Raw genomic sequence first — 17,002 nt, forward strand, 5'->3', positions numbered from 1 at the left:
GCTCAACAGTTCCACAACCTTGGTTGTGAATCCAGATTACCCTTAACAAAGGGGAATCCAATTCCTTTTCTGGGCAATATTGGCTGTATTGTCCTAAGTCACTAAGTAGGATTAAGCCATGATTAAGCCGAGGCTTTTCATATGTGGGCTGGGAGCAAATAACCATCCCTCTCTCTTCTTTGTAGGCTTCTTGGAAATGTTTGAGGCCAAGCTCTTTTCATGAGTGGTGCCAGAGAGAATGAACTAGCATGGGAAAATGCCTCTGCCAGGGGTTAATTCACATTTTCCTTCCGGCTTTTTTCTTTCTTTCTTTCTTTGTTTCCTTTTTCTCTTTCCCACACATTCATTCCAAAGTTAGGAATGTTTGACAGCCCTGACTCTTGAACTTTCCTTGAGAACATTGCTCCCTCCAAAAATCTGGGCTCCAGTTTCCTGCCAAGACTTCCTTTTTCTTCGTTTCTTTTCTCGATCCAAGGTTGCTGCCGTTGCTTTTGGGTTGTTCTTCGCTCCCGAAAGGAACAGCGCTGAAAGGAATGTTAGCATCGGGAAAACGTCACCCCGTAAACCACCAGAAATTGATCATGTAATTTCGTACGTCGCTAAATTCAACGGTTCAGTTTTGCAAGCAGAAAAGCTCTGCCGATTACTTGGGACGGACAGTTAATTCTGCTAAATTTCTGCATCAGTGTTTTAAGAATCTGGACTTACTGCCATTTGCTTAGTGACTGTTCAGAGCACTGAAAACTACGAGTCGCTAATGGTGGGATTCAAATAATTTAACAACCGGTTCTCTCCCCTAATGACCAGCTGGGTGGGTGCAGGGGTGAAATGCTCCTGGTTCGGATCGGATCTCCCAATCCGGTAGCGATGGCGGCGGGTGGTTCAGAGAACCGGTAGCAAAAATCCCTGCCCCCTCCCAGCCCATGCCCAGCTGAGCCGCGCGATCATCAGAGGTTTTTTTTTTTAACTTTTAAAAGCATTTTTTTCTTCAGCCGAAAAGATGCTTTTAAAAGTTAAAAAAAAAAAAGAGCCTCTGATGATCGCGCGGCTCAGCTGGGATCGTTGAGCCTTTCAAAAGCATTTTTTCTACAACCTCTTTGTCCGAAGAGGTTGTAAAAAATGCTTTCAATAGGTTCTGACGATCAGGCAACTCAGCTGGGATCGTCAGAGCTTTTTAAAAGCATTTTTTTAAACAACCTCTTTGGCCAAAGACGTTGCAGAAAAAAATGCTTTTAAAAGTAAAAAAAAAAAAAAGTTGGCCATGCCCACCCAGTCACATTACAATCCCACCCCCCAAGCCATGCCCACAGAACCGGTAGTAACAAATTTTACATTTCCCCATGGTGGGCGTGACCAGGGGGTGTGACAGGAGCAAAAAAGGGCCGTGGGGGGGATGTGCCACCCCCCTGTGCCTGTTTTGACCCTAGGAGGCCTCCTTGCATTTACCTGGGAGCCAAAATCGGGTGCTTGGGGACTCCTGGAAGGGGAGGGGCGAGGCCAGCCAGAAATTTAACTACCGGTTCACCTGAACTGGCTCGAACCGGCTGAATCCCACCACTGCCTAGGACCGTTGCAGTTTCCCGTTGGTCACGTGATCAAAATCCAGGTGCTTGGCAACTGGTTCATATTTATGATGGTCGCAGTGTTCCCGGGATCCCCTTTTGCGACCTTCTGATGAGCAAAGTCAACGGGGAAGCCAGATTCTCTCAACGACCACGTGACTCACTTAACGACCGCAGTGATTCGCTTCACAAAGGTGTCAAGAAAGGTCATAAAATGAAACAATCTCTTTTTTTACCCCCCACTTTTAGATGGCAATTCCAGCAGCCTTGGGTTTTGTGGCTGGATCCTGGTTATATTTTCATTCGTACTCGTGGTTGCCACCGCTCCGATTTCCATTTGGTTGTGCATAAAGGTAAAAAGAAAAGTTTTTTTTTTTTTTAAATAAAACATTCCTGAACTACATGTCCCGGGGTAATGTTGCAGGATCTAAACTGGACTGGTCACCAGGACCAGAGGTTTCATCAGATGACACCAAGCTGGCAGGAATAGCCAACACTCCAGAAGATAGGCTCAAGTTACAGAAAGATCTTGACAGACTTGAACATTGGGCGCTATCTAACAAAATGAAATTCAACAGTGAAAAAAGTAAGGTTCTACATTTAGGCCAAAAAAACAAAATGCACCAGTACCGTATATGTGGTACCTTGCTCAATAGTAGTACCTGTGAGAGGGATCTTGGAGTCCTAGTGGATAACCATTTAGATATGAGCCAGCAGTGTGCAGCAGCTGTTAAAAAAGCCAACACAGTTCTGGGCTGCATAAGCAGAGGGATAGAATCAAGATCACGTGAAGTGTTAGTGCCACTTTAAAATGCCTTGGTAAGGCCACACTTGGAATATTGCATCCAGTTTTGGTCGCCACGATGTAAAAAAGATGTTGAGATTCTAGAAAGAAGGCAGAGAAGAGCAACAAAGATGATTAGGGGACTGGAGGATAAAACATATGAAGAACGGTTGCAGGAACTGGGTATGTCTAGTTTAACAAAACGAAGGGCTAGGGGAGACATGATAGCTGTGTTCCAATATCTCAGGGGCTGCCACAAAGAAGAGGGAGTAAGGCTGTTCACCAAAGCACCTGAGGGTAGAACAAGAAGCAATAGGTGGAAACTGGTCAAAGAAAGAAGCAACTTAGAACTAAGGAGAAATTTCCTGACAGTTAGAACAATTAATAAGTGGAACGACTTGCCTTCAGAAGTTGTGAATGCTCCAACACTGGAAATTTTTAAGAAAATGTTGGATAACCATCTGACTGAGATGGTGTAGGGTTTCCTGCCTGGGCAGGGGGTTGGACTAGAAGGCCTCCAAGGTCCCTTCCAACTCTGATGTTACGTTATGTTATGTTATGTTATGTTATGTTATGTTATGTTATGTTATGTTATGTTATGTTATGTTATGTTAATCTTCCAAGTTTTTGGGCTCCTCCTGGAGCCCATCTGCCCTACCTAGTCACCGGAGTAATCTGTGGAGGTTACTTGGTGCCCCTGTGACTAGATAGAACAGGTGAGGAGAAGCCCACCACCCGATTGACTTCTAGTGTTACAGAAAGTTAAAAAGTTAAGTCTTTAAATAAGGAGACATAACCAAGAATGAGAGGAGAACCAAGGTTTAATTGCGCCCTTGGAACAGATTCCGCTCACGTGGTAAGAAATCTGAACACTGAACCCCACCCAAGATTTTACTTTTATACCTTTCTTACCGAAAGTAACGTAACAAGAAAAGAAGTTGACATTTAACTTGAATGGTCAGCAAATAATAATGTCCATTTATGGAAGGTATCTTACACCATCATGTTACAGAAAATAGCTGGTACACAGGTCACAAAGAATAATAACTTAGCAAGATTTCATATCTTCCTGTCGGTTATTGCGACAGAATGCAATAACCTCAAGGTACTATTTTACTTTTGCTTATATGATAGGAAAATTCCTTTAAGCCTTATAGATTTCGAAGTATTCAACTTTTGGGATGTATTGGTACCCTTACTTTGGGGTGGGGTCTACATCACTAGCAACTGTCCTTGGAATTTTCTTGGCAAGGTTTCAGAACTGGTTGGCCCTAGCCTGCTTCCTAGGGCTGAGAGAGGGACTGTTCAAGGTCACCCAGTCGACTTCATGCATTAGGCAGGACTAGAACTCACCCACTCCTGATGATTAGACCAAAGTCACCCGGCTGCCTTTCACGCCTAAGGGGGAACTACAACTGGTTTTCATGGTTAAGGCAGGACTAGAACTCACCATCTCACCATCTCCTGGTGATTGGCCCAAAGTCACCCAGCTGGCTTTCAAGCCTAAGATAGAACTAGAACTCTCCATCTCCTGATGGTTGGCCCTATGTCACCCAGCTGGTTTTCATGGCTAAGGCAGAATTAGAACTCGCCATCTTCTAGTTTTCGTGGCTAAGGCAGAGCTAGAACTCACCATCTCCTGGTGATTGGCCCAAAGTCGCCCAGCTGGCTTTCAAGCCTAAGATAGAATTAGAACTCTCCATCTCCTGATGGTTGGCCCTATATCACCCAGCTGGTTTTCATGGTTAAGGCAGGACTAGAACTCACCATCTCCTGATGATTGGCCCAAAGTCACCCAGCTGGCTTTCATGCTTAAATCGGGACTAGAACTCACTGTCTCCTGGAGATTGGCCCAAAGTCACCCAGCTGGCTTTCATGCTTAAATCGGGACTAGAACTCACTGTCTCCTGGAGATTGGCCCAAAGTCACCCAGCTGGTTTTCATGGTTAAGGCAGGACTAGAACTCACCATCTCCTGGTGATTGGCCCAAAGTCACCCAGCTGGCTTTCATGCTTAAATCGGGACTAGAACTCACCGTCTCCTGGAGATTGGCCCAATGCCACCCAATCACCTTTCATGCCTAAGGGGGAACTACAATTCACCATCTCCTGATGATTGGCCCCAAATCACCCAGCTGGATTTCATGTCTAAGGTGGGACTAGAAGTCACCGTCTCCTAGTTTTTAGCCTATTGCTTTAATTACAGCACCACATTGGCTCTCTCCTCACCTTAATAAATTACCTTTGTGATAAGGAGTTTTTTAGCATTCCTGTGCCGTCCTGTGTGATCTTCCTCTCTATATTTTGGTCCACATGTGCTAGATGTGAAGATTGGGAGTGGGGAGGGGGAAAATAGACTGGGGTGTATAGATTATGGATTATTTAACACAATGCTTGGAAAAACCAACCATGGCTTCCTTTCATCTGCAGATTGTTAAGGAATATGAGCGCGCCATCATCTTTAGACTTGGTCGTATCCTAAAAGGAGGTGCAAAGGGGCCAGGTGAGTTATGAATATGGTACATGGGGGATGGGGGGGGTTGTATGTGTGCTGGAAAACCACATAGTGCGTTTCTTGCTAGTTTTGGAAGTCTAGTCTGGAGACAAGAAGGACCAGGGGTGATATAATTAGGATTAGAATTCTAATTTTAAATTAGAATTAAAATTTCTTTTTTGCCCAAGTCTGATTAGACACACAAGGAATTTGTCTCCTGTGCATAAACTCTCAGCGTACATACAAACATAGTGATAGATCATGATCACAGTCATTGTAAAAATACATACACCATAAAGCATTAGATACAACAGTGATAGTCATGGGTGCTAAATAAACAATAAATGGTAGCAGTTTTCCAGTATTTGAGGGGCTGCCGCAAAGAGGAGGGAGGGGTTAACTTATTTTCCAAAGCAGCAGAAGGCAAGAGAAGAAGCGATGGATGGAAACTAATCAAGGAGTGAAGCGACCTCGAACTAAGCAGAAACTTCCTGACAGTGAGGACAATCAACCAGTGGAACAGCTTGCCACCAGAAGTTGTGGGTGCTCCGTCATTGGTGGTTTTTAAGACGAGACTGGAAAAGCCACTTGTCTGCAATGTAATAGGGACTCCTGCTTGAGCAGGCAGTTGGGCTAGAAGATCTCCGAAGTCCCTTCTAGCTTTATTCTCATTAATTGATATAATGAGAACCAACGGAGTTCTTGAACTGTGTCCACAGGTACACCATTCGTAAAGAGCTTCTATTAAAAACAAGTTGCAGGATACGGATCAGGATACGGCTTTAGGAGGGTAGATTTCGATCTCCGCAGCACCCTAAATCTTCCTGGTTGGCAGCTAATCCAAGAGCCCTGTCCCAATTGGCTCTTGCCATGGACAAAGGAATGGGAAGATGGGTGGATAATTGCAAATATTTACAATCACATCCTCCTCTGTATTTGTCAAGTTCAAAGTCTAAGTAGGTAGCCTAGTGGAGAAATGGGCACTTTTCTTACTGGGGCTGACCCACAGGTGGAGGTTTTCAAGCAGAGATTGGACAACAATGTCTCTGAGATGGTATAGGGTCTCCTTCTTCAGCAGGGGGTTGGACTAGAAGACCTCCAAGGTCCCTTCCATCTCTGTTAGTCTGTTATTCTGTATGGTTATAGCCTTCACTCCATTATTATTATTCCTCCTCCTCCTCCTCCTCCTCCTCCTCCTCCTCCTCCTCCTCCTCCTCCTCCTCCTCCTCCTCCTCCTCCTCCTCCTCCTCTTTCCATCTCTCAGTATTCCATAAAATGGGAATCTGGTGAAGTTTGAACCGGCAGTCTTTTCAAATCTGACCCTTGTGATGATGGGTTTTTTTTTTGGAATGGCCAGCAATGCAGAAGGGACTGTTTGGGGGGAAAGCTGGATTAAGTATCTTCCATGTACTCACTGACCCTGAATTCAATATTCCAACCTCCGCTTTGCAGGGCTGTTTTTTGTCTTGCCTTGTACGGACAACATCATCAAAGTGGACATGAGGACCATCTCATTCGATATTCCGCCCCAGGAAGTAAGTGTCCCCTTTCCTTGATCTCTTGGCTTCCCTCCGAGCATACCGGGTGTATATAAATAGTGTCGGCTCCACACCTCCTGCTGGATTCTCCAGTCCAATCCACACGGCTGTTGCAAATGTTGCTGCCAGTTGGACTCAAAGCTGCACAATTGGGGGTGGGGGGGTGAGGGGGGTTTTCCTGCAGAGGTTCGCCTGTGCTGCTTCCTCTTGATCGGGTTCTGCTGGGTGGCTGAGAAAATTGGGGCTGTCTGCACAGTGAACTGAACATGTTAAGTGCCTGGTTTCCGAGTTTATGGAGCTCTTTCTCATTTGTTTGCCTCTGAGAAGATTTGGCAAGGTTTTTTTTTTAATTTACATTTATATCCCGCCCTTCTCCGAAGACTCAGGGCGGCTTACAATGTATAAGGCAATAGTCTCATTCTATTTGTATATTTATATACAAAGTCAACTTATTGCCCCCCCCAACAATCTGGGTCCTCATTTTACCTACCTTATAAAGGATGGAAGGCTGTGTCAACCTTGGGCCTGGTGGGACTAGAACCTGCAGTAATTGCAAGCAGCTGTGTTTAATAACAGGCTGTCTTACAGCCTGAGCCACACTGCGGCCCTTAGTTCTCCTCCTCCTCTTCCTCCTTCCTTCCTTTCCTCCTCCTCCTCTTCCTCTTCTTTTTCTTCTTATTCTTCTTCCTCCTCCTCCTTCCTTCCTTCCTTCCTTTCCTCCTCCTCCTCCTCTTCCTCCTCTTCCTATTCTTTTTCTTCTTCTTCTTCTTCCTCCTCCTTCCTTCCTTTCCTCCTCCTCGTCCTCCTCCTATTCTTTTTCTTCTTCTTCTTCTTCTTCCTCTTCCTCCTTCCTTCCTTTCCTCCTCCTCCTCCTCCTCCTCCTCTTCCTCCTCTTCCTATTCTTTTTCTTCTTCTTCCTCCTTCCTTCCTTTCCTCCTCCTCTTCCTCCTCTTCCTCTTCCTCCTCTTCCTATTCTTTTTCTTCTTCTTCTTCTTCTTCTTCCTCTTCCTCCTTCCTTCCTTTCCTCCTCCTCCTCCTCTTCCTCCTCCTCCTCCTCCTCTTCCTCTTCCTCTTCTTTTTCTTCTTCCTCCTCCTCCTCTTTCCTTCCTTTCCTCCTCCTCCTCTTCCTCCTCCTCTTCTTCTTCTTCTTCTGCCTCCTCCTCCTCCTTCCTTCCTTCCTTTCCTCCTCCTCCTCTTCCTCTCGCCATACCTGTAATCTGGTTCGAACATTAGGCTAAGTCAGGGTTTTAAATAAAGGAATTTTTGGTTTCTCAACCTCAAGGTACTGCGTTGACCCAAGCCAAACACCTCATGACTGAAGGTGCCCCACCCACCCAGAGGTACACCTGCCTTTAATGATGCTTCTCTCATGGATAAATTGAAGATCTTCCCAGACCCCAATGGACGCTGCCATGGTCGTGCTTAGCTTAGTCTTTCTTGGGATCGTGCCCCCCCCCCCGATTAAAATTTGGTGTATATGTTATTAGAGCAACCGTTAGAACTCTTTCTATTTTTAGCAATGTCAACAAGGCAATTTACAGGATGTTCGGGCTTCCGTTGTTCAGAAGCGGGACGTGACATGCCTGCACCAAGAGAAATGCAGCTTCTGATTTAGTACAGAGACACCAAAACAAATACGAGGCCCCTAAATCCGTGCTGGCTTTTCCTCACTGGGAAAAAACACTGATTCATGGGTGTTTTTGAAATTGCCTTTCAGGGCGCAAAATGCTCTCACGGTAATTCTTGGGAGACAGAATACTATAAATGTACAGAGGAGGAGGGGGAGGGGGCAGGAGGAGGAGGAAGAGGAGGAGGAGGAGGAGAGGAAGAAGGCGCTGGCTCTTCGGCTTTGAAACGGAGATGATTACCGCCCCCTAGAGTCAGGAACGACCAGCACGCATGTGCAAGGGGAACCTTTACCTTTTACCTTTTACCTTCTTAGGTGGTGCAGAAAACTGTACAAAGTTGCTTCTGTGGGTATTGAATCAAAGGTTTGGCGTTGTCTCTGCTTTAATGACCTCAGAGGAACTAAGCAATAAAGGAACATAATTTGCAGCTCGGGGTTGACATGAGGGCTCCTTGGCGGCCTCTGAGCTCGCTCAGACCTTTTGTGATAGGTAATATCATCAGGGCTCGATGGGAGTGGGGTCTGTGGAGATGTGGAGGAGGAGGAGGAGGAGGAAGATGAGGGGGAGGATTCTGGGATCCCCTCTGAGCTTGCTTGTTTTCTTGCAGATGTTTCATGACCCAACTAGGTAACGCCATCAGTGCTAGAAGGGAACCGGGATTGTGGAATGGAAGAGGAGGAAGAAGTGGCGGGAGGAAAAGGAGGAGGAGGAGGGCAGCTGTGGGCTCCTTGGTGCTCTCTGAGCCTGCTCGTTTTCTTGCAGACGTTTCATGACCCAACTAGGTAACATCAACAGGTTTTGCTCTCTGTTTATTTGCGTTCGCCACTTGTACAGAGGGCAAACTCACTCGCTTCTAGCCCTGATGACGTTCCCTAGTTGAGCCATGAAACGTCTCCAAGCTCAGAGAGCGCCAAGGAGCCCTAATTTAGGAAGGCAGAAGGCACATTGAGGACTTCAGAGTTTTACACCTCTGTTTTTCTTAACCGGAAGGCGGCGTACGGAAGACGGTGTTGGTGGACAGGCGAAGGATCTGTTCCCTTGGCAACAGGGGAATGAAGCATTTATTAGGTCAAGAGCAAGATAACATTTGGAAGTGACTCAGCAGACACTTCTCTGATTTACTGGACCAAGGACCTGCAACCTTGAACACTCAAAGAGCCATTTGGACCCCATTTCCCACAGAAAAAAAAACACCGGGAGCCACAAAACCTGGGTGGGCATGGCCAACTCAATGTCACTCACTTCCACCAGTCACATGAGACCCCCCCTAGCCACGCCTACCCAGCCAGTCATTAGGGCAGAGAACCAGTTGTTAAAAAACACTGCGAACCGCATAACCCTTCTCTCTCTCTCTCTCTCTCTCTCTGTCTCTATCTCTCCCCCCTCTATGTATCTCTCTCTCTCTCTATATATATATATATATATATATCTCCCCACCTCTCTCTTCCCTCCTGTCTCTGTATCTCTCTCTCTCCCCACCTCTCTTCCCTCCTGTCTCTGTACCTCTCTCTCTCTCTGTATCTATGTCTCTCTCTCCCCCCCTCTCTCTTCCCCCCTTTCTCTGTATCTCTTGATTTCCAAGGCCAGGTGAAGAGTGACTGGGAGGGGAGGGCAAGGGTGGGGTGGGGCCATCCAATGATGGGACACAGAGCTGCAGCAGAGGGCCCAAAGAGCCGTATGTGGCTCAGGAGCCACAGGTTGCTGACACCCACACTGGAGTATAAGAAAGGGGAGAAGGTTCAGCACAATCAGACTTCCATGATTCCGTTATTGTAGCTGATCTCAATAAAAGTAGTTTTATCTGTCAATTCCAATTCTTGAGGTGATTTCCAAGCCCAGTCGAAAGTCGCCCCACAGTTAGGGAAATCAGCCCCAAATATTTGAATAGCCTCAGGTTGAAGGAAAGAACTTACATTTCCATTGGATTTAAGCCTGATAAAAGAGAATATTTGTTGAACTCTGGGGTCCATGGTGCTCTCATGGTGTTTTCTTGCAGATGTTTCATGACCCAACTAGGTGACAGTGCTAGAAGGGAGAGGAGGACGGCCGTGAGGTCCATGGTCCTCTCTGAGCTTGGTGGTTTTCTTATAGATGTTTCCTTAACCAACTAGGTGACATCATCAGTGCTACAAGACAGTGGGGTTTTCTCTCATTTTATCCCATCTCATTGTTGATGGGTATGTGTTTTTCCCCCTCTTGCTATTTCCTTGATGAAGCTATTGTTCTCTGCTGGATTGTTTGTCTGGTATTAATCCCCGCTTATCTGGGTTTCTCTGTCTGTGCTCCCTGAGCTCCGTTTGTTTTCCTGCTGATGTTTTATTACCCAACTAGGTGACATCCTCTTTGCTAGAAGTCAGGGAGGGTTCAGGGGTTCCCCCAAAGCGTTGACAAGTGATGTCCACCAGCTGAAAAGCCGGAAGCAAAGAAGTGTTTGGATTATGAAACAGTCCAGAACTCCTTTAACTAATTAGCTGATTCCGCAAAGCCAGCTCTCTCTTTGTTTGTTTGGAAATAAGCTGCTGCATCAGTCTTACTAAGAGTTTGTCAACATGTGCGCTGACTCTCTGGGCCTTCTCCTCCTCCTCCTCCTCTTCCTCACTAAGATCCTCACCAAAGACTCCGTGACGGTCAACGTGGATGGAGTAGTCTACTACCGAGTGCAGAATGCCACGCTCGCCGTAGCCAACATCACCAATGCGGACTCGGCGACTCGGCTGCTGGCCCAAACTACTCTCAGGAATGTGCTGGGGACCAAGAACCTTTCTCAGATCCTTTCCGATCGGGAAGAGATTGCTCACAGCATGCAGGTAAGCAAAAATTGGACGTCCGTCGAGGGAACGGAAAATTCACTTGTCCTGAAGATATAAGCCACTTTTTAAAAAAACACAAAAAAAACACATGGCTTCTGGAAGAAGTGGGAATGCCCCTATATCGATATTTTTCAAGAGTGGGGGAATTTATAGGCAGTCCTCGACTTATAACCTCAATTGAGCCCAAAGTTTCCATTGCTAAGCGAGACAGGGAGGCTTGCTCTCTTTTTACGGCCTTTCTTGCCACGGTTGTTAAGGAAACCCCTGCCGTCATTAACTGAGTAACATGGTTGTTAAGGGAATCCAGTTTCCCCATTGATTTGGGTCGTCAGAAGGCCGCAAAAAGGGGATCATGTGGAACCGTCACAAATATGAATGCGTGACCGAGCGTCCGAATGTTGATCGGGTGGCCACGGGGATGTCGCAATGGATATAAGGTGCTTTTTTTTTTTTTCAAAAGACAACTGGACTTTCTTGGTTTTTCTTTGAAGACGTTTCGCTTCTCCATCCAAGAAGCTTCTTCTGGTTCTGATTGAATATATAAATCCATCCATTCCCACCGTTCAGTCAGAGCAGAAGAAGCTTCTTGGAAGGAGAAGCGAAAGGTCTTCGAAGAAAAACCGGCCTCTTGAAAAAGCACCTTTGGGACAACCGTGACCTGACGGATGACTGAGAATCTCCATAGACCAGTGGTGGGTTGCTACCGGTTCGCCCTGGCTCGGATGAACCGGTAGGGGCGGGATTTGAATCCCACTATTGCCATAGACATTTAGTCATGCATAATAAGTGTGAAAAAGGTCATAAATCACTTTTTCCAGTACTATTGTAACTTTCAACGATCACTAAACTAAGGGTGGTAATTCAAAGACGACCTCTATTTATTGAGACGTAGGATCACAATTGCTGTTTGCATTTTATTTATTTTATTTATTTATTTATTTTGTCACAACAGTATATATAAGCATAAGCATGAAAGTAACTATATAATATATAAGCATATATATATAAGCATAAGCATGTAATAACTATATTAATTGGATATAATGAAAGAAAACAATAGGACAGGAACGGTAGGCACGTTTGTGCTCTTATGCACACCCCTTACGGACCTCTTAGGAATGGGGTGAGGTCAACAGTAGACAGTTTTCGATTAAAGCTTTGGGGATTTTGAGAAGAGACCACAGAGTCAGGTAGTGTGTTCCAAGCATTAACAACTCTGTTACAGAAGTCATATTTTCTGCAATCAAGATTGAAGCGGTTAACATTAAGTTTAAATCTATTGTTTGCTCTTGTATTGTTGTAATTGAAGCTGAAGTAGTCTTTAACAGGAAAGACATTGCAATAGATGATTCTATGTGTTAAGCACAGGTCTTGTCGGAGTCGGCGGAGTTCTAAGTTTTCTAAACCCAGGATTTCAAGTCTGGTGGCATAAGGTATTTTGTTGTATTCAGAGGAGTGGAGAACTCTTCTTGTAAAATATTTCTGGACACGTTCAATTGTATTGATGTCTGAAATGTGGTATGGGTTCCAGACAGGTGAGCTGTATTCAAGAATTGGTCTAGCAAATGTTTTATAAGCTCTGGTAAGTAGTGTAGTGTTTCTGGAAAAGAAGCTACGTAAGATTAGGTTTACAACTCTTAAAGCCTTTTTTGCGATGTAGTTGCAGTGGGCTTTAGAAGTACCTTTAGATCAGTGTTTCTCAACCTTTAAGAGGTGTGGACTTCAACTCCTTCCTTCCTTCCTTCCTTCTCAACAGGCCACTTTGGACGATGCCACGGACGACTGGGGCATAAAAGTGGAACGCGTGGAAATCAAGGATGTGAAGTTACCCGTCCAGCTTCAAAGGGCCATGGCGGCTGAAGCCGAAGCCGCTCGAGAAGCCAGGGCAAAGGTGGGTAATGGTGTATATTTGTTTCATTTGATCCTCTGGTGAGGGGGGGGAAGGGGGGGAGGGGGGAAAGAAACACACTTGAAGTTTCCATAGAAGGGAATATTTGTAACTCAGGGTTGAAATGAAGGATCCTTGGTGCTGTCTGAGCTTGGAAGTTTCCTTGCAAAAATTTCATGACCTAACTAGCAGAGGTGGGTTTCAGTAGGTTCTGACCAGTTCTGGAGAACCGGTAGCAGAAATTTTGAGTAGTTTGGAGCAAATATTTCTGGGGTCTTTTGTTCAGAATTTTCGGGTACCACAATTTTACAATTTCTTTACCCTTCTTTCTGTCCATCGGCTTAAAAAAAAAATATCGCTGAATTTATTTAGTGTGTTAGTGTCATTATTTTTACCAGCACGAGCTTGGATAGGATGCTGTGGTTTTTTTTCTCTTTTCCCGAGAGAGAGAAAGAGAGAGAGAATCTACAAATATGTTTTTTTATTAGGCTTGCCACATTTTCAGGCGACGAATCAGAGGACATTTCCCCCCCCCCCCGAAAAATCACGTGTTTCCTGATTGGGAAACACATTCATAATTGAGCAAGGGTTGTGATTACAGGTCTGGAAATGCTATTTTAATAGGAGTGGAACTTCATTTAAATCAGATCCATGGCTTAGGAGTATCAAAGGCGTTTCTGCTCTGTTGTAACACGCAGGGCTTAGGTTTTACTTAAATGTGTGTCACTCTGCAGGTGCTCAGGAACAACCGGAAGGTTAAGCCCCTTCGTGCGGTTGTTGTCGCCACCACCGCAGAAAAGAGGAAGACAAATGCCTCACAGAGTTGTCACACAGGAAAAGCAAATATGCTAGCGAGGAGGATAATCTTGAAATCTAGGTCCGATCTATCTGAATGTAACTGAATGTAACTCATACCTATATGTAGTACTGTGTTTCCCTCAAAATAAGACCTCCCCCCAAAATAAGCCCTCCTCTGAAAATAAGCCCTCCCTCAAATATAAGCCCTCCCCAAAAATATTTAAACGCATACGCAGCCGGTCCCCGTCATTTCCTCAGGTTAGGGTTAGGGAGACAGAGCTGGAAATCAGGTAAGATGGCAAGAGGAGCCCCGTCTTGCTCCATGCGCCCCAAAATAATAAGACCTGCCCAAAAATAAGGCCAAGCGCTTTTTGGGGGGTTCAAAAAAAATATAAGACGGGGTCTTATTTTCGGGGAAACACGGTATTGTTCCTCTGTGACATAACCTGCTAAACTGTTAAATCCACCTTTTGTCAAATAGACAATTAACTTTGGCGAATTGGGGAAGGAAGCCCGAGTATCGGAGAGGAAAATTCACGAGATGTAGAGGTTTATATTTATAAGAAGCATGGAATGTGGGTGACTGCGTTCCAGGTTTTGGGGTTTACCGTCTATGGAGTTAGCTACCTGAATGTGTTTATTTTCCTCTGCAATTTTATTTTTTTGCTGGTGAAGATAGTTGAAGTCCTAAGCACCCATTTGTTAAGGTATAGGACAGGATAAGATAGGATAGGGTAGGATGGGGTGGGGTAGGGTAGGGTAGACTAAAGTAAAGTAGAGTAGAGTAGAGTAGAGTAGAGTAGAGTAGAGTGGAGTGGAGTGGAGTGGAGTGGAGTGGAGTGGAGTGGAGTGGAGTAGACTAGACTAGACTAGACTAGACTAGACTAGACTAGACTAGACTAGACTAGACTAGAATAACAGAGTCCCTAACCCTAACCCTAACCCTACCCTGGAGGTCTTCTAATCCATCCCCCTGCTTAGGCAGGAAACCCTATACCATTTCAGACAAATGGCCATCCAATCTCTTCTTAAAAACCTCCAGTGATGAGCGGCAGGGTGGGCGTGGCCAGCTCGATATCACACGTCGAGGGCCCCTGTGGCGGCCCGAGGGCTCTGCCAGCAAAAACGGGCTCCCGAGCTCTGTTTTCGACTGCAACAGCCTCCTGCGACCCTCTGCCAGTGAAAACACAGCTCGGGAGGGCCGCACACGGACCAGATCTAAACACCGGATCCGGTTTGACACTCCTGTTCTAGAGCTTTACTGGACGTGGGTCTTTTTTCCTTTCCCTTCCAGGTCATCGCTGCCGAGGGCGAAATGAACGCTTCCCGGGCGCTCAAGGAAGCCTCGATCGTCATTACGGAGTCTCCCGCCGCCCTCCAGCTCCGCTACCTGCAGACTCTCACCACCATCGCCGCCGAGAAGAATTCGACCATCGTCTTCCCCTTGCCCATAGACATGCTGCAAGGGATTATGGGAATGAGACACTAGCGAAGGCGGCAGCCACACGGGTGGAAGAGAGAAGGGCTCTCGGGTGGGGAACTAGGTTTAAACGGCAAAGGTCAGCGAGGGCTAGGAGGGAAATTGCAAACCATGTAGAGTTCGTAAGTATTTGGCATCAGTTGGATTCTCGGTGTTGTCCCTCTGAACAAATAAGAGAAGTCCCATTTTGCTTTTCCCTCCCACCCACCCCCTGTTCTAAAAATTATACAGATTAACAGAGTTGGAAGGGACCTTGTAGGTCATCTAATCCAACCCCACCCCCCAGCAGGAGATTCTAATCTACATCATTTCTGACAGACGGCACTCCAGTCTCTTCTTGAAAGCTTCCAGGGATGAAGCTCCCACAACTTCCGAAGGCAACTTCTGTTCCGTGGGTTGATTGCTCTCAATGTCAGAAAATTTCTCCTTATTGGAATCTCTCCTTTTAAAGAGAGGTGTCTTTTATATACGTACATCTATCATTTTTAACTTAAGCTTTTTCGAAAAGGAAGACAAAATCTTCCTTTTTATACAAACTAATAATCAAGGAAGTGAAAGAAGAAAAGAATCAAAGGCAAAACTAAAGAAAAACAGAAAAGGAAGGGAGGGGAAAAAAAGTTACCAAGACGTAACTTCCAATCTTCTTTTCAGCACTTATTGCAATTATAAATTCAGCTCTTTCAGTTATTTACAAAATAACTCTCTTCTTTCTGTAAGTCTGGCCCGTCTAATCCTCAAAGCCATAAATTAAACGTTTATTGTTTTTCCTCCTTCGTGCAAAAAAGTCTATATGGAAGGCATTTAAGAGAGATTGCCTCCCACCTCTTAAATATTTGGAGGACGAGTGAAATAATTGTTTAGAGTCTAGCTTTTTGAATTATTATTTTTTTTAGAAACAAAAATATTTTCTTTGTTTCTCTCTTGGGAGACCGCTTTCCATACGAGAAGTCAGCTGTTCCATAGTGGACTCTGTTGTCAAGAGATTGTAACAACGCACACAGATCGTAGTTATGGAGATAATGTGCTTGTTTAGCGACTCGTTATGTTCAGGTTACACACAAATGTCTGCTTGCCATGTAACCCAATAATCTGGTTTTGCTATGTACATTTAAAAAAAATATATAAAAACAGAGAGTTGCTTTTTAAACCGTCTTTAAAAAGAGGAACGTATTTCATTTCCTGGTTTTGATTTTTTTTTTTCTCCCCTCCCACCGGAAAAATAAAACCATAAAGAAAATAAATCTCATGGCCAGAAATGAGGCTGGTGCCTTGGAATCTTTAGCTGACCTTAAATTTATTATTTCCTAATAAGCTCAACATTTATTTTAAGATGTCTGTGATCAGCTGCCTGCATGGTTATGTGTCTACCTGAAAGGAAGCTTAGGGCCTCCCCCCGGTGACTGCCTCTATTTTTCCACATTCTTGGCAAGTTTAAAGACCAACGAAGACCCCCATAGGCTTCCTTTCAATGTTTTTTGTGCTCAATCTCAGCTTTTTGCTAATATACTGTACCGCGCTGATGTTTTAAGCCCCCTAATCCCTGTATATTTGCATTGTGTATTTTGTAAATTTGATATCTGGTTGAAATTGTAATCGTTGTATTCAGCATTGTGTGCGTTAAGTTTTAAGAACAGGGTAACAGGTTAGAGAAATCAGAGGCCTGATCAGATGAGCACTTAAAAGGCTTTTCAATTGTCTGAACCAAGGAGCCTGTGTTGAAATATTATATATACCATCCTTCAGATTCTCCGAAATTCAAGTGGGGAGCCGGCCACTTTAATTTCATGGTTAATTTTAATTCCGCTCGCAATGATAGAATCCAAATGGGAAGCACCCCCGCCCCAAGAAAAAAACACACACACCAAAGAAACTTTTATTTAAGCCCATTTACCAAAAGTGCTCTTAATATCGTGTGCAAAAGGAAAAAAAAAAAAGATCAGTGAAAACATGTCTGAATTCTAAAGTGTCCTTGTTTATCAGCTGATGTTCCAATAAAAAAAAAATTTTTTTTCTTCTACCCT

At 44.9% G+C, this 17,002-nt stretch overlaps 1 protein-coding gene across 1 annotated transcript in view; it reads left to right on the top strand.

Annotated features, from left to right (window-relative positions):
- The window catches only part of LOC131185969 (stomatin), a 31,256-nt gene extending 14,258 nt beyond the window's left edge, over positions 1 to 16,998 (top strand). The window contains exons 2-7 of the mRNA XM_058159083.1: positions 1,812 to 1,915; positions 4,776 to 4,848; positions 6,292 to 6,374; positions 10,609 to 10,812; positions 12,572 to 12,706; positions 14,796 to 16,998. Of these exons, the coding sequence (XP_058015066.1) occupies positions 1,812 to 1,915; positions 4,776 to 4,848; positions 6,292 to 6,374; positions 10,609 to 10,812; positions 12,572 to 12,706; positions 14,796 to 14,990 (794 nt within the window). The 3' untranslated portion in view covers positions 14,991 to 16,998. The remainder of the gene's footprint in view (positions 1 to 1,811; positions 1,916 to 4,775; positions 4,849 to 6,291; positions 6,375 to 10,608; positions 10,813 to 12,571; positions 12,707 to 14,795) is intronic.
- The last annotated feature ends 4 nt before the right edge of the window (positions 16,999 to 17,002 follow it).

The sequence above is a fragment of the Ahaetulla prasina genome, chromosome 16 (assembly GCF_028640845.1).
Source record: "Ahaetulla prasina isolate Xishuangbanna chromosome 16, ASM2864084v1, whole genome shotgun sequence".
NCBI lineage: Eukaryota > Metazoa > Chordata > Lepidosauria > Squamata > Colubridae > Ahaetulla > Ahaetulla prasina.